This window comes from Phoenix dactylifera, unplaced genomic scaffold (genome assembly GCF_009389715.1).
Source record: "Phoenix dactylifera cultivar Barhee BC4 unplaced genomic scaffold, palm_55x_up_171113_PBpolish2nd_filt_p 000328F, whole genome shotgun sequence".
In the NCBI taxonomy this organism is placed as follows: Eukaryota; Viridiplantae; Streptophyta; class Magnoliopsida; order Arecales; family Arecaceae; genus Phoenix; species Phoenix dactylifera.
The window spans coordinates 164,068-191,590 of NW_024067792.1; the positions used below are offsets into that span (position 1 = coordinate 164,068).

The 27,523-nt window shown below is 37.4% G+C and overlaps 1 protein-coding gene across 1 annotated transcript; it reads left to right on the top strand.

The window, feature by feature from the left end:
- On the top strand, window positions 1–21,030 carry LOC103715871 (callose synthase 5). Its single transcript, XM_008803647.4, has 43 exons — window positions 1–95; window positions 227–618; window positions 770–870; window positions 2,564–2,685; window positions 2,820–2,916; window positions 3,096–3,206; window positions 3,370–3,498; window positions 3,602–3,694; window positions 4,538–4,629; window positions 4,721–4,853; window positions 4,971–5,108; window positions 5,189–5,265; window positions 5,367–5,454; window positions 5,539–5,667; window positions 5,744–5,891; window positions 7,297–7,622; window positions 9,259–9,311; window positions 9,407–9,467; window positions 9,546–9,645; window positions 9,729–9,778; window positions 9,886–9,972; window positions 10,562–10,687; window positions 10,783–10,877; window positions 11,001–11,085; window positions 11,168–11,328; window positions 12,090–12,213; window positions 12,367–12,461; window positions 12,564–12,687; window positions 12,760–12,911; window positions 13,814–13,923; window positions 14,032–14,157; window positions 14,237–14,305; window positions 14,400–14,589; window positions 16,158–16,269; window positions 16,353–16,472; window positions 16,550–16,665; window positions 16,763–16,846; window positions 18,151–18,263; window positions 18,338–18,567; window positions 18,860–19,657; window positions 20,022–20,072; window positions 20,172–20,354; window positions 20,579–21,030. The coding sequence occupies exons 2-43, from the start codon at window positions 393–395 to the stop codon at window positions 20,807–20,809; spliced, it is 5,856 nt and encodes a 1,951-aa protein (XP_008801869.1). The 5' UTR covers window positions 1–95; window positions 227–392; the 3' UTR covers window positions 20,810–21,030.
- Window positions 21,031–27,523: the final 6,493 nt, after the last annotated feature.

Below are 27,523 nucleotides of genomic sequence, written 5' to 3' on the forward strand. Positions count from 1 at the left end.
TCCCTCCTCCCCCCCGTCCTTCTTCGTCTCTCCCCTCGCGTCTTCTCTGCTCCGCCCGGAGTTCGCCCCTCCGCCGATCGTCCCCCCTACGAAAGGTTCGAATGCTCCATAAAAAGAACAAAACCAAAATCCAATCGTTCTCTCTCTCTCTCTTTTCATTCCATCTCCAATCTGCAATAACAATAACAATGATTCCTTTTCCGGCGATCGCCGGCCGGGCTCGCAGGCGAAGGCGCGCGCGCTAGTGGAGCTTCCAAGAACTTGCCACCTTCTTCATCACCGCTACCGCTGCGTTATTGCATCGACACCAATTCCATGCAGTACTTTTGAATACTCATTTAGAGGAGGATCAGGGAGAGGAGGGACCCGAGTGACTGGCGATCGACGCGGTGATGGAAGGCAAGGAGCTGGCGTCGACGTCGGGGGCACCGGCCCAGGGGCCACTCTCGGGGCCGCAAGGGGGGCTGACACGGCGGCCGTCGAGGAACACCGCCACGATGACATTCTCCATGGAGGTGTTCGATAATGAGGTGGTGCCGTCGTCGCTCAGCAGCATCACGCCCATCCTCCGCGTCGCCGCCGAGATCGAACCCGAGCGCCCCCGTGTCGCGTATCTCTGTGAGCGCCTCCTCCCTCCCTTATCAACCATTGCTGTCCAAGAAAGAAACCTTGGAGAATCATGACGTGCTCCTGCATGATTTGAAGCTTTGAAGCATAGCATCATAACATAATATGTTTGCAAATTTTTTTTGTTTCTTGGTGAATGAAGGTCGATTTTATGCCTTTGAGAAGGCCCACAGACTGGATCCCAACTCCAGTGGTCGTGGAGTCCGGCAATTCAAGACTGCTCTCCTTCAGCGCTTGGAGCGGGTGAGCCCTCCCATTCCTTGGCTTCCCTTCTCTCTCTCTCTCTCTCTACTATACTATAACTTAACACAAGAGGTTTATATCCTTATCCTTGATCCTCAAATCCTTAAACTATATAAAAAATGAGTTAGTTTTTCAATTCCAAAAATAATTCTAATCGGATTACCTTACTAAATATTTTAAATAGTACTACAGTAATGCTAATTGGATTTCTCTCTTACAAATTTTCAAACATTCTATGGAAGGAGGGATTAATCTAAAACTGATCGGCTTTGAGAGAAAACCTGATTCGCAAGAAAGAAGAATATAAGAATCTCTAAGTACTTTATTATATTTAAACTCTAAAATTTATATGAGAAAAGCAAGCGATAAGAAAAAAGTTAATTAGAAAATAATTATTTTTAAAATTTTAAATTATAATCATAATTGGATTAGATTAAATTTATAATTTTTAGTATTCACATTTATCTCTACATGCATTATAACTAGTGCAAAATAATTTTACCAAGTTTTATTAGATTTCACACAAAATGTGTTAACTTTAGCTTATGTCTACTAAAACCTCTTTTGTGTTTAACACTTTATAAGATGTGTGTATCCACTGCATGTTCTACAGGGCTTATACGTGAAATGTTTGCACAAACCAAATTGGTTTTGGTGGAACAAGGGTACTTTGGCTAGATCCAGTTTTGCACAAAACCCCTTATAATATGCGAATATCCACTACACATTCTATGGGGACGTATATGTAAGAAGATTAGGACGGGACGAATTTTCTTCAATTTCCGTATTGTTAATTAGTTTATGAAATTAATAATATCTAATACAAAATTATCTTTATTTTAAAATATTTGGGATTTTTGGGTATTTTTCTTTCTTCTCCATTTCTTTTCCTTTTAGAGAGAGGAGGGGTGTATTTATTAGAAAACGGGAGTATATTTATAATTTTTTTTTCCTGAGAACTATTTTTAGGAAAACGACTTCTACGAGTCCTAGGGTTAGGATCAGAACGCGCTACCTCGGTGTGAAACGTCGTCGGGTTCTCATTTTATATAGGTTTCGTGAGGTAATTTCAGTTGATTGTGATTCAAGAATTGGTTATTTGGCTCATGAATTCTCTGAATCATTTAAATGAATCAAATCTGTTGTTCAAATAGGTTACTTGGTAGTTGTTAGATTTATTGAACCTATTAGAAAAATGCAAGATCTTTTCTGAAATGAGCTACCTTTTCTTTTAGGTTTGAATTGTGGTTCTGATTCCCGAACCTGTTCATGTTTTCGGTTAATCTTGTTGGAAGTTCTAGTTTTGAGTTCATAGGATTAAAAAGAACTAGCTTTGGTTGAAGGTATATTTATGAATCCTAGAAATGTATTCAAGAAGTTAGAAACCAAGGCATTGCGGTCTTGATGCATACGTAACAAACATGAATGGTTTGGAATCCAAATGCTGGTAATCCTTTTTGAGGAAATGTCTCTGATGATTGACCAGTCTAAGGGAATGTTTCTCTTCTCTTTATGAAGCTTGGAAATTTTCAGTTTTGGTGCAATCATGTCTACTTTTGATGGAAATGTTTTGCATTGAAATATAATTGACAAGTGGAAGTAACAATCTCAGGCTACATAAACAATTGTTAACCAGAGTGGACAGAATCTGAATGCTGCATTACCAGGAGAATAATTTGAATTCATATTACAGGACAATACACCAAGTCTTGCTAAGAGAGTAAAGAAGAGTGATGCACGAGAAATTGAGAGCTTTTATCAACAGTACTACGAGCACTATGTGCGTGCTCTGGACAGAGGAGAGCAAGCAGATAGGTGAGTTTGAGTTGCTGATGTTCTCTATGTTATCGTGATGCTTGCACCCTCCTTATACTTTATTTTATGGTGATGCTTGCAGCCTCCTAAAATTTTGAAATTTATGCTTCTATCCATGTTCATTTCATTGACAGGGTTCAACTTGGAAAAGCTTACCAAACTGCTGGTGTCCTCTTTGAAGTGCTCTGTGCTGTCAACAAGACCGAAAAAGTTGAAGAAGTTGCTCCAGAGGTTCGTCGTCTTGGCAATGGTTCCTTAGAGTGCCCATTGGTCATCGCCTTTTGATCTAATCTGTGGAGTTGTAGTGTCTATTTCATCACATTTTCAAAGTGAGGGTCATGTAATTCTGTGTTGCTTGTGGATGTGTCTAAGCTGTTCTCCTGTTTGTCTTCTGGGTGCTTGCGGAGCAGATTATTGCTGCTGCCAAAGATGTCCAAGAAAAGAAGGAAATTTATGTCCCATATAACATCCTTCCCCTGGATGCTGCGGGTGCTTCACAATCCATTATGCAACTTGAGGAGGTATGGCCTGTCACAGCCATGTTGTCTTGTGGAAGTCATGGACTACATATTTGACATGTATTTATGGGGTAGTCTCGGTTGCTTTTCGACTTATGGATTAGTCAGCATGATGGGCTAGCAGTGGAAGTGTTTTCCTACTTTATCTAACATTATACTTTGACAGATTAAAGCAGCAGTTGCTGCCCTGCGAAACACAAGAAATTTAAGCTGGCCATCTTCCTTTGAGCCGCAACGGCAGAAAGCAGGAGACTTGGATCTACTTGATTGGTTGAGAGCTATGTTTGGGTTTCAGGTATGCTATCTACAGATAAGCTCATATAAGGCATTGTTTAGTGCTATTCATTTCTTGAAGGGTCTTGGTCTCATTTATTTGAACTATGCTACTTTGTTTCCAGAAAGACAGTGTCAGAAACCAAAGGGAACACTTGATCTTACTGCTTGCCAATGTTCATGCAAGGCTGAAACCTAAACCTGAACCTCTTAACAAGGCATGTTTCACTGCTTCCTTTTAAGTTGCATTTGTCAATGATTTGTTCGCTCTGAATATCATGATTGCCGCTAATATATGATCATCATCAATTAGAGGTTAGTTAATGATGCCATTTGTTTTTATGTTTATATGAGGTGTATTTGTAATTGACTTCAGAATTCATGCAGAACTTTATGATTTCATGAAGGCTGTAGCTACTTTCACTGATTTATACTCTTACAAAGATGGCATTTATTCTTTAAAATTGGGCCTCAGAACCTTATCATATTCAACAAGATTGTATCTGCTTGCTATCTATCGAGTGTGTGCCCATCCTAGTGTTGTGTTCCGAATTGGTGTCTAAATATAAATCATGTCAAGATCTTCTTTCAATCTCATGCTTGATTGGTTCATTGAACTGCATTATGAAAATTTAAGGTTTTGCAGATCAATTTAAAATTTCTTTATGACAGGAGAGTATTAGTTTCACAATAGCAAGCCAAAAAGTTTTATAATTCAAAACTTGCTACATCATGCATCTTTGCTCCATTGCGTTAAGCTGTAAAAAATTTACTTTAGCAATAGAAAAATCATGATGCTTTTATAGAAGATTCTTCACTGGTCTCAAAATCATCTCTTCATGATCAATGCAGCAAGTTGTCGGATTGGCATGTTGTAATACTAGCTATGTTGACTATACATGTGTTGCTGCATTCTTATTTCTAGGAATCTTAAGAATCCAAATGTTGTGTTTACATAACTTGAGAACTCTATCTACTCATATGCTAATATAGTTGAAATAATTTTGTATGCTCCACGCTACATTCTTGTCATATTTATTAATCCAATTCCTCTGACACAGCTCGACGAGCGAGCAGTGGATGCAGTTATGAGTAAACTATTCAAGAATTACAAAGCATGGTGTAAATTCCTGGGACGGAAACACAGTTTACGGTATAGGATGCAACTTATTCTCCATTTGTTATACCATTTTCAGTGCCTTGGCTATCATAGTTTGATGTTGTTAATTTTCTATTTACTTAAGGCTCCCACAAGGTGGACAACCACAAGAAGTGCAGCAGAGAAAGATCCTCTACATGGGTCTGTTTCTTCTTATATGGGGTGAAGCTGCCAATGTTCGCTATATGCCAGAATGCCTATGCTACATTTTTCACAATGTGAGTTCAGTCTTTTTGGATATACTATAATTTTTTTTATTTATTGGATTAATTGTATTACTCATTCAAATATAAATTATTCTCCCTCTCCCCTAAGCAAAGTCTTCATCTGTTTAGATGGCATATGAGCTACATGGTCTGTTGGCCGGAAATGTCAGCATTGTGACGGGAGAAAATATCAGACCTTCTTATGGGGGGGACGATGAGGCCTTTTTGAAAAAAGTAATCTCTCCTATATATCGTGTCATCGAGAAGGCAAGTTTCCAACAGAAATCTGCACTCCAGTAAGACATTGTTCTTGTTAAATTTACAAGCTGATGATGTTAATTTGCCAGGAAGCCAGTAAAAGCCAGAATGGAAAAGCCCCTCATTCAGCTTGGTGTAATTATGACGATCTAAATGAATATTTCTGGTTTGTTAAGGAGTTTTACTAATCACAGCTATTTCACTCAAATCAACTTTTTCTATCGATTAGTTGACTTTGATTATTGTATTTAACTTCGTACCATTCAGGTCAGCTGATTGTTTCTCTTTGGGATGGCCTATGCGTGATGATGATGATTTCTTCAAATCAATACGTGAATCTAGGCGCATAGTGCAGGTATGATGGGAAACTTCTAATAGTCAATACCTCTGTTGTTGCTATCTCCATATGGAATGTCTTCGTGCAATGACCGATTTGCAGATGGGACGTTCATCCGGGAAAGGTTCTGGCAAAAGTACAGGAAAATCAAATTTCGTCGAGACCAGAACATTTTGGCACATCTTTAGAAGTTTTGATCGTATGTGGACCTTTTATGCAATGGCACTACAGGTATTAATATTAAGGGACTAGGACTATTTGACCATCTTTAGCTGTAGGAAATAATCCAGTTCTGGGATTGTTTCAGGCAATGGTAATCTTTGCCTGGAATTTGTCGAAGGATGATCGGAATGATAACCCGCAAGATCTACCACTGAGGTCCATTTTTCGAAAAGATATCCTTTATTCTTTATCAAGCATTTTCATCACAGCAGCAGCCCTTCGCTTCCTTCAAAGTATGTATTATTCTGCAACTACTTAAATTTTTGATAATATATATCTTGTTTATCATCTCTGGAGCATCCAATGAGACATGACAAATAATTGGCTTGCTTAGCTAGTATCAGTCATTTCTTTGGCATGGAATCCCTTAACCTCATCCAAATACTGGATACCATAATCTATTATAAATTTACTTGACAAAATGTTGCTTTTAAGAATAAGAGGCCTTCAACTACTCTGATCTATTTTTATCTGTTCATCCATCCATGATTGCTAATCAAGCCAATCATGGGCAAATTTTCATTTTGTAAAATTTGTGTTCTGCTATCCATTTATAAAAAAACAAAACAACCTAAGCCATCAAATTTACATTATGCTGGGAGAGAATTTGGCTTGCAAGTTACCAGTAAAATAATAATTAAGAAAGGAGTAAGACTTATTCATAATTCAAATGGACCTACAAGCGATGTAAAATGATAACTAAGTAACCTTTCATAATGAAAACCTAATGGTACTTGGAAAAACAAAGGTTTCTAACCTATATGCACAATCCCCGATTCAAGATGAATGAGTATGTAATTAAGACTTACTCTCAAATTCTAGTACTGGACCTTTGTATCTATCAGAATGGTATGGTATTGGTACTGACGGTACATACCTTAAATTATTCGCTTCCAATAAATTGAAAAACCATTAGTACCGACTGGCATAGTCAGTATGGTTACAAGGACCAGTCTAGTACAGCTGGTATGTACTAGTGCAACTATTTTGGCATCCCGACATCCATATCGGTGCTGGTTTTGCATTGGAACACTATGGTATCAGACATACCATCCCAATTTGGTGGTCTTTGAAACCATGACCTTGAGCTTTGTAGTGAATATTATCAAGACTAGTATGTATTCGGTGTAGTTATACCACTATTAGATATTGAGAAAAAGCAAAATACTTGAATAAAAGACGCCAAGAATAAAAAAGTTTTTTTATGGAGCTTATTTGATAAGTAGCTTCTTTATCATGATTATGTTGATCGCACAGACCTAAGAGTTGAACAATCAGTTCATACCTTTAGTAAGATGAAATGTAAGGCCTTTTTTCTAGCCCATTGTATTCGGAAATTCTACTGTTGCTTCATTTTTACCTTTTTGAAACTTTTGTTATATATGTATATCTTGTGTATTTGAGAATGTTTTATGCATGACACCAGCCAAAAGAAACAAAGGAAATTGCTAATACTTTTAAATTAAGCTGTTAGCATGATGTTCATGATTATCAAAGTTGATCTAATATGCATAATGGTTTAATAGGAAGCACTGTAAAATTTATAAATTTATAAAACAACCTGTCTGTGAGTGCTTTAGTACTTTGTTTGGCTTTATAATATTTGCTTCTTTTCTTACCTATCTATATTACTAACAGGTATTCTAGACTTTGTTCTGAACTTCCCTGGTTATCATAGATGGAGATTCACTGATGTTCTGAGGAACATTCTGAAGATTCTATTTAGTCTTGCATGGGCGACTGTGCTGCCCTTTTTCTACTTCAATAAACAAATTGATTTACCAATAAAAAATCTGACAAAGTGGCTAAATCAAATGGATGGAGCACCTCTATATATCATGCTTGTTGCACTGTACTTGCTTCCAAATCTACTGGCAGGTGTACTGTTTATATTTCCGATGCTTCGGCGGTGGATTGAAAATTCTGATTGGCATGTAGTCCGGCTTCTTTTATGGTGGTCTCAGGTAACCCCCTGGCCCTCCTCCAGGCCTTGCTTTTCTTTATGTCTAGTTTTAGTTCAACAATCTTAATTTCATTTGCTTTAAAATAAAAAGGTCCAGCTTGATTCACTTAGAACAGTGCTTAAATGAGTTTTGGGAAGCCAAATATGCATCAATTTTGGGCTTTTAAAATGCTTGACTTGCGTTAAGACATTTGTTCTGAGGACCAGGCAATAATCACTGTGGGAGCATTTCACAGAATGAGCAGGAATATTGGCATGCAGGGTTGTAAAGAAAGAGGCATTTTTGAGAAAGTGTGGCAGTGTAGCGCCATCCTTTTCTATTATGTGTGATTGGCTGAAAATAAATTGGTTGCTTTCTTTCAGTCATATTAATCAATCACATTTAGCTGATTTCAGGATCAAGGGGTGATCTAGAATAAGCTGGACTAATGGTGGTACTTATGATCATAAACTTTTGCTTTCTTTAAAGTGTATTCATCAGCTTGAAGATCCAACACATGTTTTCTGATTGCTATACCTTGAAATGTTGCAAGTTTGCTATTATCTTGTTCATCCTCCTGATTTCTGACCCAGTCTAGATAAGTCCAAGCAATCCTTCTTAATGGTATCACCACTAGCTTTAAGTTTGCAAGATGAACACTATGGCAATAATATTTCTCTGAGTCAAGAAAGTTCCATGAGGATTATGTAGATCTTTGTGATCAGTGGTTAACATGACATCTCCTCTGTGTTGGTGTCAAATTGCTGGCCAAGACAACCAGGCGAGAAAGAGACTTGCCAGTAGGGAGATCAACCTTATTGATTGAAGTTTAAGCTCATGCAAACCAAGGGCCATTTTACCAAATATTTGGAAAGAGTTCAGATGAAAAGGGAAGACAACAAGTTTTATAGGGAAGTACGTTTGCCAGAAAAGACTCTTTAACCAAAGAATAAAACTGAAGGGCAACCTCATAAAGTAATCATTTTCTGGTTCTCATCTCTTTAATGCCCAACATCATGATTATTGTCCCTATCAAAGCCCTTTAATTTTCTTAGTTCAAGTGTCAAAAGTATGTTTAGCATGTAGATAATACTCTTGGAAGCCTCTTTGTATAATCCACCGCATAGTTATCTCTTGGTCATCATTTATGTTGGGGCCTTATTTCTGTTATTCTTAGTACATTGCAATGCATTCTGCATCTTTTATTATGTGAGGTCTTTTAATTCTACAACCTTTAACTCCAAATTCTTCCTCCTTTATTCCAATTGGGCATTTTCATCTGGTCTATTCTCATCAACTAACATTATATGCATCTGCAAATAACATTTTGGTTGGTAGAACATCCATGGCATCTTTCAAATAACACCATTCACTTCAGCTTGACTACTGTGCGATTGTCTGCATAAGCAGTTCTTTTTGCATGAAATTAGAATCAAGTTTTTTTTTTTCCTTATTTATAATACTGTATCCACATATGTATGTGAAAAAGATCATAGATATATGGACTTAGGTATGCTACACCCCTGCCATTGTGGTTGCTTTAATGCTTTAAATCCTTGGATCCATAATCATGTGCTTTCTATGACTTCCTTTTTTCTTTTTTCCTTTATTGGCATGTATTTTCATTATTGCTGAATGCATTGTATTCTACTCACAGCCAAGGATTTATGTTGGGCGGGGTATGCATGAAAGTCAGGTTGAACTTTTCAAGTAAGTGTATGCAGGAAATTTAATTATCCTCTGGCTATTTAAGGACTCTTTTTTTTGTTCAAATAACTAAATGACACACTTCTTTGTTTTTTCAGATATACTTTATTCTGGGTGTTGCTGTTGGGTTCCAAGCTTGCGTTCAGTTTCTTTATCCAGGTAATCTTGACAGAACACAGCATTAAGCAAAAATACAAGTCTGGCAATCATTTTCTTACATATCTTGTTTTGTTACAGATAAAACCACTGGTGAGACCAACGAAAGATATAATGGGACTCAATAAAAAGTATGCAATTACCCATATTCAGTATGCCTGGCATGAATTTTTTCCTAATGGTAGTGCTCTCCATCCTTCTAACAATTTGCATGGACTTGCCTATTTTAAATTGTTCAAATTATTAATTTTCTGGTCCATGCAGCTCCATACAACATCGGTGCAGTTATCTCACTTTGGGCCCCCGTGATCTTGGTAGGTTTAGCTATCATTTTGCTGAAGTCTAGTAATTTATGGCTGGTTAATAAGTCATTTGATTGACCTCAACTAAGTACCATGTGTGATGGTTGGATCTTTTGCAGGTGTATTTCATGGACACTCAGATATGGTATTCAATTTTCTCTACCTTATATGGTGGTTTTAGTGGAGCATTCGGCCGTCTTGGAGAGGTAAAAGAAAATTCGATAATTCGTTAATATGGATTTTTTTGCATCATTCACTTTTAGCATGTGAAACTTGACTAATAGCCTTAAATTAAGTGATATACCTTGCTGCTTCTTAATTTCTTCTTCTATTTATTGGTAATCTGATCAGCTGATCTAGAAGAGAGGATGGTAAATCTTCTGGCAGTTATGCCAAAGACCTGGATTTGATGTTTATTATTATCATGTAATTAATCCCGATTAAGCAGATAATGTACTATACTTATTTGTCTAAAGGGGTCATAGAGGATGCTGGCAAATTCTCTTAGGGTCTACCAGATAGCCAAGATCCGATATTGCCTGTTCAAGGTTTATAGGGGGAGTACTGGAGTGGGCTTTCTCTTACTTTGTAGCCCAAAATTGCCTACCGGCCTCATCTACCAAAGAAAGATAAAGAAATAAAGAAAGAATCTTTAATAACTATCTTTCTAGTGCATTTGAGGAATTATTGTTGCATCTTCTATCACTAACATCAAAATTATATATTTTGGTATAACTTATAGTGGTGATGCTTTTTGCTTCTATCATCTAAACTCTGGCATTTTTCTACTCATAGATACGAACGCTGGGCATGCTGAGATCACGATTCCACTCTTTACCTGGAGCTTTTAATACATATTTGGTTCCATCTGAGAAGAAGTCTCGCAACAAAGGATTTTCTTTCTCAAAGCGCTTTTCAGAGGTTGTCCTGTGACTCTTGTTTTTTTCTCTTGAAATGCTGATATGCATACTATCACTCAGCTACTCTTAACATTTTAATCTCAATAAAACTTTTAGGTTTCCGCAAGCAAGAGAACAGAGGCTGCTAAGTTTGCTCAGTTATGGAATGAAGTGATATGTAGTTTCCGAGAAGAAGACCTTATCAGTGATAGGAAAGGCCTTAAACTCATTTAGAAATACATGTTCCATTATTCTATCTTATCTCTTTTTATAAGTATCCTGCAAAGATCAAACTTTCTTTTTTTTTTTCGTTTGTGTCTGCATGTGTAATTCAGGGAAATGGATCTGTTGCTGGTTCCTTACTCATCGGATCCCAGCCTGAAGCTAATACAGTGGCCACTATTCCTGCTAGCTAGCAAGGTCTTTACCATCACTATTCTGATGCTTCCTTTTACTGTTACTGGGTATCTTCCAGTTGTGAATTCTATGATTGTCTATGCAGATACCTATTGCTCTGGATATGGCAGTTCAGTTTCAATCCAAGGACTCTGATCTTTGGAAACGTATCTGTGCTGATGAGTATATGAAATGTGCTATTCTAGAATGCTATGAGTCTTTCAAACTTGTTCTTAACCTTCTGGTAGTTGGAGAAAATGAGAAAAGGTTTGTTACAGATTACTTATTCCCTTAGCTGGAATTTGTCAAAGATATCATCCCATGGTCACATGATAAAAATAATAATTGCTATTTGCTAGTGTTATCGTGCCTTTTGAACTTAATAAAAACACGTACTTGTATACTCCATGGGAGGGTCATGGCCCATTGTAATTATGAATGCAGGGATTCTGCCCTTATGAATTTATAGCATTTCTACATCTGTCCATTTCAACATTATTCCTCAAGTTACGCATTTGGAGTTTGAGGTTATTGTTCTAGGTTCATTGCAGATACCAGAAAAGATATGAAGTACATGACTAGTTTGCTCTTAGATAAACTCCACTGTTAGATGTCCATACTGGATCAACTGTTTTGTGGACTTTACTCTTTGCTGGCTGCATTGGCCTGACTAGTTGGAATCTGGTTTGTTGGCTGTTGGGAAACCACCATTTACCTCCTCAAATTTCAGTTAATTCTTATGGTTTTAACAAGAATTGCTGGGCTTCAAAAGTGTACCGCATGGCTGATCTAATAGTTGTATCATAAGTTGTGTATAAGATCTCTATAGTTAGTAGTAGATGTGTAAATTTTGATGAGGTTGCTTCGACACTTTTTTGACCTTACTTTAACCCCTAATTCTAGTTTGTTTGTCTATCTCTCCATCATCTTCTGTAGGCAGATGTCTCAGATGATATATAGTTTTTTTTTCCCTGCAAATGGTTGTACAAGTAAATCTGGAAATATCTAATTGTGTTTCATTGTGACAGGATTATCAGCATCATCATTAAAGAAATTGAAGCTAACATTGCAAAGAACACATTCCTTGCAAATTTCAGAATGAGTGCACTACCAACCCTATGTAAAAAATTTGTGGAGCTTGTGGGTGTCTTGGTAATTCATTGTCAAATCTTTTTAGTTTCTATAACCTATCCCCTATGAAGAAGAATGATTTCAATATCTTTTGTTGACTGCAATATCTATGTATGGCTGAACATTGTTGTGGTATAAAGTGAATGTTACTTATTTTTTCCTTCCATGGTATAGAAAGAAGGTGATGCATCTAAGCGTGATACTGTTGTATTCTTGCTGCAAGACATGCTTGAAGTAGTTACACGTGATATGATGAAAAATGAGATTCGGTTAGTAATCATGAATATTTCCTTCCTTGAATAGCTGAAATTGCTAATAGTTTTTGGATATAAGTCTTAATGTTATTTTAAGCTTTACAATGTTGTTTATAGTGAGCTGGCTGAGCTTGGTCATGGTTACAAGGATTCGGTTCCACGAAGACAACTTTTTGCAGGTGCAGGTTCAAAGCCAGCTATATTGTTTCCTCCTGTGGCTACACCACACTGGGAAGAACAGGTGGCATAGTAACCAAATCATTACCTTTTGTAACTGATAAAACAAGCTGCTGATGCATATACATAATTGCAGATTAAACGCCTATACCTCGTATTGACTGTAAAAGAATCTGCCATAGAGGTGCCTACAAACCTTGAGGCTCGTAGGAGGATAGCATTTTTCTCAAATTCTTTATTCATGGATATGCCACGTGCACCTAGAGTCCGCAAAATGCTTTCATTCAGGTTCAGTTTTCTTTTCCTTCATGTAGCATTGAAATGTTCCAAATGTGCTGTTATTAGCGAGTCTTTTATCTTTTGGTAAAGGACTGTTATGGGATTGTCAATCTGGGATTTCTGAGGAAATGAAAACAGAATAAAATGTTATGCCCTCTGCTGCCTGGTCCCTGTATATTTACTAGCATGGAAGTTATGTAAAACAAACTGGAACAGACCTAAACAGTTTTTAAATGGGATTAGAAGGTTTTAGCTGAGCAAAAAAATTGTCGACTTTATATTTTACATATATTTCTAAAATCCTTATTTGTTCACTATATGCTTATCTCCCTTTATCCTGTACAGCGATGTTATAAATTGTGGTAGAAGAATTGTTGAGCAATGAAATTTTTTTTCATAATGAATAATCATATAGTGATATGTGTACAACCATGGTATGCGGTACCGTACCATACCAGATGCGGACATACTATACCGTATCGGTTTGGTACTAGTACTGGTACGGATGGCATGCCAACCCTTGGTACGCCAAAAAAATTATGTACTATACCGTACCGATACTATACTAGTATGGCACCAGTATGGAATCCGGTACTGGTATGGTGAACCTTGTGTATAACACAACTAGCTAGGTTGTTGGACATTAGCACAACAAAATAACTGGTGTAGTTTTATTCAAGTGCCAATTCTTTGCATATAAGCCTTCATATTTCAGATTTTATTAGAATGTTTTGTAGTACATCTATGACAAATTTTATCAGCATCAACCATCATATTTATCATTAAACTGCCTCTGGTATCATAGATATTTAATACATATTTTTTTCTCATTGTCTAAGATATCATCACCATACAAATGCTAGGAGTCAAATATCGATTTTTTTCCTCATTGTCTAGTATGAACTTGGCAGTGTCTTGACCCCTTACTATAGTGAGGAGACTGTGTATTCCAAAAATGATCTTGATCTGGAGAATGAAGATGGTGTATCAATCATATTTTACCTGCAAAAGATCTTTCCAGGTTTCTAGGCTCCATGATCTAACTTGTTTTCAAACTACAGTTTGTGAGCTCATTCTTCTCATGGTAATTATTTTTATTTGGTCAATACCATAAATGTCTTTGTAATAGATGAATGGAACAACTTCATGGAACGAATTAACTGCAAAAAAGAAAGTGAGGTTTGGGCAAATGAGGAGAATGTCTTACAACTTCGTCATTGGGCCTCTCTAAGGGGACAAACACTCTGTAGAACAGGTAGCTGTTTAATTCATTTTCCTTTTATTCTTTGGTAACACTTGCGAAGTCGCTTCACGTAATATTTCTGGTGGCTCAGTTAGGGGTATGATGTACTACCGAAGAGCATTGAAGCTTCAGGCTTTTCTTGACATGGCTTCTGAAAGCGGTACGAACACATTCTTCTTTCCCATTTCTTAGGAAGTATGTGTTCTCTTATCCCACTTAAGGTTGTGTGATTCTTTCTTTCTAAATTCCTGCAGAAATATTAGAAGGATATAAAGCAGTTACTGATGAGGCAGAGGAAGGAAAAAAAAGCCAGCGATCTCTATCTGCTCAACTTGAAGCTATAGCAGACATGAAATTCACATACGTTGCCACTTGTCAAATCTATGGCAATCAAAAACTATCTGGAGATCGCCGTGCAACAGACATTTTGAACTTGATGGTTAAGTATGTTAATTATTCCTCAAATATTAATCGAGACTTTGAAAGTTTTGCTCACAGTTCCAGTTTTGACATGAATTCTATCCTCTCTCATTGGTAACTGAAATTACTATGATATTATATTGTTCAATTGGCATGAAGCCATAGTAATGTGATTTGGTAGTTTCGGAACTGAGTGCTTGTTGCTTTTTCAATGACTCTTAGCAATATCAAATCTAAAATAATATGAAATTTTTTTTAGCATTTTTTTAATAAAGCATTATCAGGTAAAATGTACTATATTTTTTTCATTATGAACAATGTTTCAGGACAAGTTTTGAGTCCATCCTATACCGAGCCCAGAAGCTTTGGCAGTCTCAATCACAGTTATTGTTTATTCAGCAACTGTAATAAAACAGCACCAGTGCTGGTCCCAAGCCAGATAAGAAGCGTGGCAGCTTGACATTAGGTCGGTAGGCAGTCATAAGAAACATGAGAAAATATGAAACGCTCCAAAGTCAACCACAAATAGTTGGGACAAGGCTGGATTGTTATGCTTATATATCTAAAACAAAAGCTAAAAGCTATCAAAAAGTAATTAACACATGATACAAAAAAATAATGCAAGTTAGAAAGAAATATAAAACACTATATTATAACATAAAATATTTTTTCTTACACATAATGTTGCCTTAGTACTAAGTTGCATTATAACTGAAATGGAAAGAAAGAACACATAGAATGACTTGGAATTGTAATTAGTAAAAAGGTGAGGTAACATTGTATATCTTTTCATACACAAGTATCAAGCTTCTAATTTGTAGGACTCCTAATTTTTTAAGTAAATTCAGAATAAACATATTATATATATAATGTTTTTTAAAAATGATTTCATCATTTAACCCAAGAAAACATACAAATTTACTTTTGGGCTTGATTTTCCTAATGAAAGCTCTAGTTTTCCTCATATTTTAAATATATTTATAAAAAAAAACAAATGTAAGCATGCTTGGATGTTGGCATCTCCATATCCTTCTCAGCACCCTTGTACAATTCTATACTTGTAACAAGGTATGCAGTCTTGGTACTGGGCCTTGTACTGTTGCCACACTATCATTGTGTCGGGTATGGTACGGTATGCGGCTGGTTCGGCAATACCGAGTATTGGTACGCCCCCCGTACCATATACCGGTACCGAATTGGGGTGTTACGGTACACTCGTACTGTCCGATTTGGTATAGTACGTCCCGTACCATCAGATTCGGTACGGTATGCCAAACCTTGCTTATAATTCTAGAAGTTCATATACCTTTTTTGAGGAAATCAAATTTGAAAGAGTAATTAACTAATGGGAATTTATGCCAAATGTTTGAATTTGGTTCTAGGCATTTCAATTAGCTTGGCAGAATCTGTTTGGAGCTGTTTGATTTTGAGCCAACATAAATGGGCCAAGTGGAGTTGTTTTATTAATGCCGACACTAACTTTTGTGGAAGAAGAAACTTCAGCATTCTTAACAATCATCATATACTGTGCTTTTTTATCTACCAAATGATAATTTCTATTGCAGAATCTAATGTATATTCAATAAATGCAGCTATCCTTCCTTGCGTGTAGCGTATATTGATGAAGTTGAAGAAAGAGATGGTGACAAGGTACACAAGGTCTATTATTCCGTGCTAGTAAAAGCTGTTGATAATCGTGACCAGGTAACGATACTTCAGATTGGCCTAATCTATCTCAAGAACTGGATCCAATGATACTAAGGTATTCTAACTTTAACAATGAAAAGGAAATATATCGTATAAAGCTGCCGGGATCGGCAAAGATAGGTGAAGGAAAACCTGAAAATCAGAACCACGCAATAATCTTTACTCGTGGAGAGGCTCTTCAGACCATTGATATGAATCAGGTATTGGAAATGAAGCTTTGGTGTTACTGCATATATGACGTAGCGTAGTTGTGACTTTTTGATTGACGACTCTTCAGGATAACTACTTGGAAGAAGCTCTTAAAATGCGTAACCTTTTGGAAGAATTCAATGAAGATCATGGAGTACGTCAACCTACCATTCTTGGTGTACGTGAGCACATTTTTACAGGAGGGTAGGATCAGTTTCATAAGCCCTAAGACACTGTATCTTTATGCCTTAACTAGAACGGATGGATATATTATCTAACATTTCAATAATTTTTGTTGTAGTGTGTCATCTTTGGCTTGGTTTATGTCAAACCAGGAGACAAGTTTTGTAACAATTGGACAAAGGGTCCTTGCAAACCCATTAAAGTGAGTTTCTACCCTTTTAGTTCTTGGTCATTTATGGATTTATGATATGCTGTGTGCCTGTCGAGGTGTCTAAAAGAATGTCTTAAATTTCCTGTTGGCATATCTTCTTATAGTCGGGAAAAGGTTATCCAATCATAAAATTAATGAGTGTGAGTTGACTGAAAATACAACTGCCATTTCCAATCCGATTCCCCTATGGTGAAGCTTCTTACATGCTTTCTAGCTGAAAGGATTTTTATTCCTCCTGATTTGAGTCTTGTAAAATGACTTGGACACTTCAGCCTCTCTAGCTGTGTGTTCTTTCATTGCATCAGTTTTTGTTTCAACACTTTATTTTTAGTAGCACTTAACTGCACATAATTAATTTAGGAAAAAGAGCACATAATTGGAATTTATATTTCTTGAAATGAAAAATAAGAACTAATAATTTTCTCCTCACTTATCTATTCCCTTTAAATTCAATTTTTAACTCTTTTACACCTATTACATCTCGATTCACCATCTTCCCCACCTCCCACCTTTTTTTGTGCCTTCCTCTTCTTTAGCCTTTAGGTTCTGTAATTGGTGTATTCATAGTCCAGTCATTAACCTGATCAGTTGCTAAAAATGCCGCCGGCCGTCAGAGCACTGCATAGGCACCTACATGGTCTTAAGCAGTCCCCTATCTGCCTGCACTGTATAAGAGCCCATCCAGGTCATAGGCCCCCTGGTTGTCCTGCTTAGAGCACAACCACCTAGACCACTTCTATGTGTAGGTGGACTACCTAGTGGATACCTAAGTGGCCCAAAGTGTTGGATTGAATCTTTTAGGGTGTATCAGGTATTAAGCCTGTCAGGCAGAAAGACTGATGCTGGATTCATGATATCAAGCCTGTTAGACAGAAATTTTGCATGGTTTTAAGATATAAAACCATTATCTACTAAGATGCCTATTGGGTTTCACAGCTGGCTTTCTCTTGTTCAAACATTCGCTTTAAGTACCAAGTCAGCATCTAAGCAGCACCAGTTTAAGGGGTTGGCATCAAATTGAGAACTAGCTATAGAATGTTCTCAAACTTTGTGGTTCATACCTTGTATAGGTGGATTAGGCTTGTTGGTAAGGTTAAGCATAAAACTGGTGAATTCTTACTGTAGTTAATGTTGCTTTCTAGTATCATATGGTCAGTAAATCAGAACTGCTAATGCACCAGCAAAGATTGCATATTGCAATACAGTATGTAATATGTATACATTTCCTGGCTGTTGGTTCCTTAAAAGTAATCATAATGACATCGGTTTTTTCTAATTCTCTTTGTTCTGGACAGGGTTCGATTTCACTATGGTCATCCAGATGTGTTTGATAGGATCTTTCATATCACTAGAGGTGGCATTAGCAAGGCTTCTAGGGGGATCAACTTAAGCGAGGATATTTTTGCTGGTGATTTTCTTTTCATTTATTTTGCTTACCTTCCATGAATTAAGCATTTTGCATAATGAGAATCCTACTCTCAGGCTTCAACTCGACATTAAGGCGTGGAAATGTCACACACCACGAGTACATCCAGGTCGGGAAAGGACGAGATGTTGGGCTTAACCAAATCTCACTTTTTGAAGCGAAAGTGGCTTGTGGGAATGGGGAGCAAATACTCAGCCGAGATATCTATCGCTTGGGCCACCGGTTTGACTTTTTCCGCATGCTGTCATGCTACTTCACAACTGTTGGATTCTACATCAGCTCAATGGTAACCTCCATGCCCTTTCTTCTTTAAATGTCAAGACTAGTATCTGCCAGAGGCAGGAACAGACCTAGGGCCTATAGGATATTGAAATCAATGGAATTGGTTAATTTCACTAATATTTTGGCAAACATCCAAATTATCTTGATATACTGGAAGCAATGAACCAGAAAATGTCTTTTTTCCATTTGAACAACTCAGGAACTTAGAGCATAACAATAGCTGATGTACCTTTACTTTTACAAAAAAAAGTAGTTGCTTTCAGTATTTATTTGCTTCTTTTTTTTTTAATGTGCAGCTGGTTCTTCTTATAGTCTATGTTTTCTTGTATGGAAAACTTTATTTGTCATTAAGTGGATTGGAGAGCGCAATTATCAAAAAGGCACGGATGAGAGGGAACAATGCTCTCGAGGCAGCCATGGCATCTCAGTCCTTAGTCCAATTAGGTCTCTTCATGGCCTTACCCATGGTCATGGAGATTGGACTGGAGAGAGGGTTCAGAACTGCCCTTAGTGACTTTATCATAATGCAACTTCAGCTTTGTGCAGTTTTCTTCACATTCTCTCTGGGAACAAAGGCCCATTATTTTGGGCGGACTGTGTTGCATGGGGGGGCCAAATACAGGGCCACGGGACGCGGTTTTGTTGTCCGGCATGTAAAATTTGCAGAGAATTACAGAATGTATTCAAGGAGTCACTTTGTTAAAGGAACGGAAATGATGGCATTGTTGCTAGTTTACGGGCTATTTGGAGCTGCTGCGACTGACTCAACGATTTTCATGCTTCTCACAGCATCTATGTGGTTCCTGGTGGTTTCCTTTTTATTCGCGCCATTCCTTTTCAATCCATCAGGCTTTGAGTGGCAGAAGATAGTCGAGGATTGGGATGATTGGACCAAGTGGATGAGCAGCCAGGGTGGTGTTGGTGTTCCAGCAACCAAAAGTTGGGAGTCTTGGTGGAATGAAGAGCAGGAACACTTACAGTCCACGGGGTTCTTGGGACGCTTCTGGGAGATTGTGCTCTCTCTGCGCTTCTTCATCTTCCAGTATGGGATCGTCTATCATCTAAATGTTGCCAACAATGACAAAAGCATCAATGTAAGTCTTTGACTCACCTTTCCATTTTTAGCATGCTACGGTAGATTCCCTTTGGTTCTTTCATGAACATTTCAACTGGAATATACCATTTTATGATTAGAAGAAGCAAATAACCTTATAGCATATTGCCCCGAGAAATGCACACTCAACTGGGAAGATGAGTTTATGAAAATATGCTTAATAGGTCATTTTGGGTATTGATCTGCTCAAAGGCCAAAATGCAGTTTTTTTCCACTAAATACAGCTTTGCAGTAGTTACAATACTGCTAATATTGATGTAATGATAATGTAAATGTTTTGTTTAACATCTATTAATATTCATCTTTTTTTTTTGCTAACTATTAATATTCTTCTGTTTGGTCAGGTATACGGTCTTTCCTGGCTAGTGATTGTAGCAGCGATGCTAATTTTGAAGGTCAGCTCATATATAGCAGTCGTTTGTTTGGTAGATACTGCATGTCCTTGTTCACAATTTTGTTGCTTTCCTTTGCTGACTTTGAACTCCTTTCTTCAGGTAGAGTCCATGGGTAGGAAGAAGTTCAGTGCTGATTTCCAGCTCTTATTCAGGCTTCTCAAGCTCTTCTTGTTTGTCGGGTCCATTGGAGCTTTGGGCGGTCTCTTTCGATTAAATTTAAATCTCGGAGACATCTTCTCCAGTCTCCTTGCCTTCATGCCAACAGGATGGGCACTGCTGCAGGTACCTCTTTTGCTTATCCCTCCATCTCCTTCTAGCTGAAATTATTAACTATCATTTAGGTAAGTACCATGCCTTAATCCTCCCTCTCTCTCTCTCTCTCACACACACACACACACACACACACACAAACACGATTCTGGAGTCTGCTAATAGAAACCATCCTGCATAATGATCTGGAGGTGATACGAGGGACTTAACAATTCATGTCATTGTCTTTGGAGCAGATATCGCAGGCATGCAGGCCAGTGCTGAAGAAAATGGGGCTGTGGGGTTCAGTCAAGGCACTAGCGAAGGGATACGAGTATGTTATGGGGTTCCTGATCTTTGCACCGGTCGCTCTTTTAGCATGGTTCCCGTTTGTTTCCGAGTTCCAGACTAGGCTGCTCTTCAACCAGGCATTCAGCAGGGGATTACAAATCTCACGTATCTTAGCTGGTGGAAGAAAACAAAGCTGAAGCACCAAGTGATGGAGCCATGATCTCGCATATGGTGGACAGCCAATGAACTAGATAATCAAATGTAATTAAACATTAATAGCAGAGGGAAAATTGAAATTGTGTTATGATTCAGCTGAATGTGAGAAATTGTAAACGCAGTCAGTCTCTATAATCTAACAAAGGAGTCGACCGTGGTGTCGTCATTCACCATACTTTTGAATGTAGTCTTTTTCTCCTTAGCTGATGGATTTTTTTTGTGAGACAAAAAGGTGATGATGATCCACCTTAATCTTTGACTTAAACCAATGGAGTATTAAGGGTTCCCGAGATCGGAAGCCAGGTAATAAAACCAGTCATGAAACAGAGAGAAGGGTCCCCAGACCCTAGACAAGCCAGACCAAATATGACCAAAGCGATCAAAAGGCACATATACTGGCCAATTCAGCCAGCCAAAATTCAAGCAAAAGGGGACTCAACCTTGGTCCCAACAGAACCCAGCAAAATAAAAACTGAAGCCTCTCCAGAATCCATCAACTGGAAACCTTGTTCATTAACCAAATCATCTGCTTCATGTGGTCTTCTCTGAGTCTCTCAGTTGTCTTCCAGAAAAGCATGCACTAATCCTTGTTTAAGCAACTGTGTCTGTGTGTGGCCCTGTCCACAGTAGAAAAAAACCACATGCTTTGCAACTAGGGTGCTCTCCCCAGAGTGCAAGACCCACTTTGGTTACACTGCAGCCATATAGCCATATAGCCACCCAAACATCAGGTCTTTTTGAGGCTCTTCTAGCTTTCCAGTTCATTCCCAGGGAACACATGAAGTAGGTGGGGTGGGAGAAGCCATGCATTCTGCTGCTGAAGAATGGAGGAGGTGGGCTCCTGTCTCTAGCTGTTGTTAGCAAAGAAGACAAATCATAACTTACCTAGTCTTGGTTTCAGAGATGGTCTACTGTAAGAAATTTATTGGAAAATGTTGCTCATCTGAAAGTTGTGCTGATATGATGTTTCTTAGTTCAACTAACCTCCATGTACTTTATCTGACTCGTGTGTCGCGCCAATCCCAGCTTGCCACATGGCACATGAAACTTTCTGCGTGTCATTGAGGATGGCCAACCAGCAGAAAGAGCAGACCTTTTAGATTGGAGGGGCATTTCCAAGTGAGCAATGCTATGGTAACTCAGAAAAGTCAGTCATAAAAATTACTTAGATATCTTGCATCATTCCCTTTGCTTCATTATATGGCACATTTTACGAGGCCAATGTAAGGGAAGCAATGAGAATACAACACATTAGCTGAGTGATTTTTTTAGTTACAATTTTGAGCTGCTAAAGCATTTTCCTTTCCAAATAGCCCTGGTAAGCTTCCTATCAGACCACCATTTTTAAGGATTTATAGCATGATTTAGGGTCCAAAACTTTAATTTTAGGATGTAGTCAAAGTCGTTCGCTAATACTTTCGAAAATTCACCACATTAAGCATGCCTTCTTGTACCCTTTCCTTTATTATGTCATTGTTTTCGCAAGGGAGAAATTTCGGTCCTGATCTATCTGCAACATTATTTTCAAGGATAAGAGGAAGTAATAGTTTTTGAGTTGAAGGCTCGAAGAAACTTTTCACTGACAATCGCAAAGCCGATTATTTCATTTGTCCAACCAAAAATTTGCAAAGTGGAATTCCACGATGCAGGATGCCGTAACCAAGACTAATATGCCATAAAATATATTTATTGTAATTATGTATTGTTATAATAGAAAAATGGAAAGTGAGTCTTTTCAACAACAAACTTAGGCAAAATTGACTCAGAGTTCAGAATGAAGATTTAGTATCTGATATCATAATGGTTTCTAGTCAGAGCAAGAAAACACCATAAGCTGACAAGCTTCGCAGCAATCTTAGCTCCAAAAAACAACCATATACTCATTAAAACTCCTATTTTGTATCATCAACATGATACTCATGCATCCAAAAATATCCCCTATATTGTGATAAAAAATTAATGCATCACTCAAAAATCATGCATGCTTAATTCACATGATGAAGTCTGCAAACTGCAAACATTAGATTGAAAATTGGGCTTAACTGACTGCTTCAAATGATCATGATTCTGCAAACTCTGGAAGAGAATAAGCAATCCCTGACAACCATAATTTCAGCCAAGACAGCCATTTCACAAAGTCAATCGAACAATGTGGCCAACATGTCCTGGTTATGCAACTGATACAATCATGTAATTGCTTAATTTCTAGCATTCAACTTTGTGTGTCAGGGTTGTATCAGTTTCGAAAAAGCAATATTAAAATAGAAGTATCATGATAGCGAACCAGAAGATCAAAGAGGCAGGGGAATGAACACCTGAAGCATGCAAGACAAATGTCTCCAGTGTGAAAAAAACTCACTAGCTCAGTCTCAACATCAAACTCCAAGTGCAGGCTCTACTGCAATATCGTATAGCATGGCATATTTTTAAGGTACCACCCATGCAGGCTCTCTTGGATAACACCAAAGCCAGTGTTTGTGAAGAGTTAATGGAAAATCTAGCATTTTTAAGGTTAATCTTGAGGAATATAGACTCCAAAAGATCTTGCATTGTGGGATGATTTAAAAGCACTAAGCAAGAGTATCCCTTGATACTTTCAGAGTTCCTAGAAAATTATCTACATGAAGGCCCAGGAGAATGAAGTTGTGTCATCTTCTATTAGATGGATGCAGGATAAAACAATCCAAGGAGCGTATTTGCTCCTTAAATAGGTAGAGAACTTGGCCGCATTGCATAGTTTATTCATCTCAAGTTGATGAATCGTTTGATATTTTGCTGCATAAAGAACTACTCAAAGCCTTCCAAGTAGACATTGTTAATCATGCGAAATCGTTACCGGAAAAGACTACGGTAGCACAGGCATGATTTACAGACACAGAATAATTCCATAATTAATCCTACAGGACAGCCAAAAGAAACAGGGGATAGAATTGAGCAAAGGAACTCATGGACTCATTATAACAGGACATCACAACATGAATACAGACAAAGAATGCAAACAAACAGCATGTTTAAGGAGCGTATACTGGAAATAGATTTAGTAAGTGTTAGCCTAGATGCACAAATATAATTGATAAATTAATAATTAAATATTTCTAATATTTAAAAAAAGTAAATAAGAAGAATAAACTAGCAAATAATTAACTTGACAATAGAATAATAAAATGAAGAAAGAAAGAGAAGATGGTCTGTGGATCGAAATACGCTGACGTGTTATCCTAAGAAAGTTTATGCCCTCCACGCACGGGTCTGCTGGCACAGATCTTCTAGAGATACGACGATCCAATACAGAACCACGTCTTCCCCGTCAGTGCGCCTCTATGGAAAGAAAGAAGTGCATGTTCATGCTTGCAGATAGCTCAAAAGAAACTTAAGAAAATTATGAGGAGAAGAAAAATTTTCTTTATTTCTTTTCTCCCCAATGATTCCTAGAGCCCTTTTTATATAGATTCTTGAAATAGGGAGAAGAGAAAATTTTGATTGTGTTTGAAATAATCCCCAGAGCCCTTTATATAGGCTCAGACGCATCAAAAGAAGCAGGCTTTCCTCCTGCGGATTAATGACGTGTCTTCTTGTGCTCCTTTGATCCTGCGGCTTGTTGCATATTGGCTGCCTATGCTTCCTTCCTTCTTCAAGGGGTCTTTCCATGCTTACTCTTGCGCGTGGATGCATGACACTTATCATGCCTTGCTTTCTTTGGGGATCTTTCCATGTTTGCTCCCTTGCTTGTGCATGGATGCTTGCGACTTGGCCGTTGACTAATTTGGTTTTCAAAATTTTAAAATATTTGATTTAATTCAACAATCCCCCACATAAATTAAATATTAAAAAATTAAAATAAAATTAAAAAAATCAAAATAAAGCGTTGAGTATCTTGTATTATGTAATAGGTGTGTAATAAATTAAATTTTGATTAAATATTTATATAGCAATTTCTAGAACAATCAAACTCACTTTCTTAGATTGTTAGAAAAGTTTTGCTAGAAACTGGTATATCTTTATTCTATAGAAGTATTATAAAAGATTAATCTACTAGAATAAAATCAGAAGATTGGAAAGAGCTTGTCTAGATCGAGATGTGTGATATACACTGCCCTAAGAATGTGATTCGCTTCCTATGTGCAGGTCTACGACGATCTCGTCCCCAAGGTATCACAACCCGGTTCTGCCCGATTCTCCTCTAACAGACACGATCATTATGAAGGCTTAACCCGATCGACTCCTTTAGATGGCCAAAAAATAAAAAAAAATATAAAGCAGAAAGTTGAAAGGTGGAAAACTCCATAGAAGAAATTTTCGAAAGATAGAGTATCAGTAAGAAAGAGAGAGACCGGATTGGTTTTTGATTAATTTTGGAAAAGTTTATTTATAAACTCTATTCAAAGACCTAAGAAACGCGATGGTTTTGAATATACATAATATTTCAGAAATACCATATTTTTTCGAAAACCAATATTCTCTTTCGAAGAATCACAGCTCTTTTAAGAGAGGTATCTCATAAAAAAAATATTTTAAAACATTTAAAATAACTAAAACTTAGAAGATAATAAAATTTATTTATTTATTTTAATTAAAACTCCAACAGTTAATCTCATAGAGATGCTTGCCTTGTACAGGAGGATCCAGTGGGCAGGAGCAGGCAATGATGGCTGCCCGTGGGTGAAAGCTTGAAGGAACAATTTCTCATCTCATAAAGTAAAAGGAAAATCCTAGAGGAAAAAAAAAAGCTTCAAACGTCAAGGAGTTTTGGATAAAGACATATTATTCTCTCCCATAATATTCTTTAGAAGATAAAAGAAGAATCTGGAATGGAAAGTGAGAAGTAGGCCAAGAACTCCTGCAATCTTGGCGGGTTGCTTCTTTAGCACCTGCCTGCTGAGGTAGAAAAGGTGAGGCCATCTCTTTGATTCCATGTGAGGTGGCTTCGGAGAATTTTCCAATACCTCTAATATAAAGGTGTAATTATTATAACCCAAGATCTTATTCAAAAAAAATTAGTCAGAAGGTATTATTTTATTTTTTTTTACCCCTGTATAAGCACCCCAATCTATCTAGTGCATCGACGATATAGGACTAAATATACCTCCATGAACTCGTTCTGCAGTATACTTTAGTTCACGCAGATTATGAGTCAGATCTGCTCTAATATCATGTGTCATAATTCAAAACCTCATTCAAAAAATTAGTCGGAAGATATTGTTTAGACTCTTAATGAATTGCTAGAGTGATAGCATGCGAGATAAGCATGGGCATCTTAGCTATTTTAAAATAAAATTAGGAACTTGGACAAATAATTGTGAGATATGCACACGTACATAAGTATGGATATCTTATATCTATTTCAATTGCAACTTAAACTACAATTACAGGGTGTTACTTGTTGGCTGTACTTGAAAAGAGAGCTAGTTCCAAACAAAGCATTATTGCCGTTGGCTGCATGTGTGACACGCGTCCCAAATTCAATTTAAACAAGATAGACTTCTTCCTACCGGGCCAAAAAAAAAAAAGAGTTAGTCTTGTCGTCACACATCTAAGATTGCAGTGTGATGCTACCAGTTTGGTTATGCACTTGTATTTATATATTCTGGTCTTGTATTTTACATTCTTTCTTATTTAAAATAAGACCTATGATAAATGTTGTAAACTAGTAGTCAAATTCAACATGAAGTTCCAACCAATTCCAATTTGGATTAATGAAAGGGTCAAGTTGGACAAGATGGCAAATTAAGAGTGTTTGGCATATACAGGAATAACTCAATCCAATGCCACCCCTAACTTTTTGCATACCCATGAAGAATGACTCTTTAAGTTCATTTTTTAAATTGTTTTACAAAAACTAATACCATTATTTTTCTCCGTTACAATGACCACCGGTGTTATTAATAACTAAAAACTGCAGGAAGGGATTTACTATATATATTATGCATATTAAGGCCTGCTTGAGTAATAAGTAAGATTGGACTGGATTTTCTACTGAAATTATGCATTGGCTAGCTCAATTAGGTTATAGAAACCTATGCGATTCTTTTTTTTTTCTTGTTGGTGAGAGATGTGGACGTAATAGTATGATGGGATCCAATGCTTGCATGATATTTTTATAGGAATATCCAAACATGCCCAGAGAATGTTAGGTGTGGTTGAAATCTTGGTGCCTTAATTTCTTCGCCACATCTATCAGGTCATCGAAGGCTTTTATCAGCAGCTTTTTCTTTTTTTTTGTATAAAGACTTGTCAAACATCTATGAATATATATCATCACTCATAGAATGAAACATATTAGCATGACATTGTTTCCTCCAAGGCATTTGGATATCTTCCTTCGGTACAGCAGCATAAAGGAATACAGAGATGATTCCAACCAGACCTAACCTCACCAAGCCTTGCATTGATGACCAAGTTTAGGTTGGAATGGAAGACTTTGAGAGGCAACTTTTCTTAAAGGTCTCTCGGCTACATCACCCCAACGTAAGCTACCACCATCCCTAGCCGTGAGGGGATACTGTAGAGAGAGAGACACCATTATATGGTGTCACATGGATAGCCATTGGCATCTCGCAGGCATGTACAGCTCCTTCACACCTCCTTGAAAGCACACCGTCCAATTAGGTACCACGGAACCGTGCCAACCCAGTTAACTGGGACCCATATCTCCCCCTCAATCATCACCATGGAGATATTAGCTCCCAAAGCTTCCA

Coding starts and splice junctions, on each gene's coding strand:
- LOC103715871 (XM_008803647.4), top strand. CDS start 393: ATGGAAGGCAAGGAGCTGGCGTCGACGTCGGGGGCACCGGCCCAGGGG. Junction 13,924..14,031: donor CCTGCAAAAGATCTTTCCAG/GTTTCTAGGCTC, acceptor TCTTTGTAATAG/ATGAATGGAACAACTTCATG. Junction 18,568..18,859: donor GATTCTACATCAGCTCAATG/GTAACCTCCATG, acceptor TTTAATGTGCAG/CTGGTTCTTCTTATAGTCTA.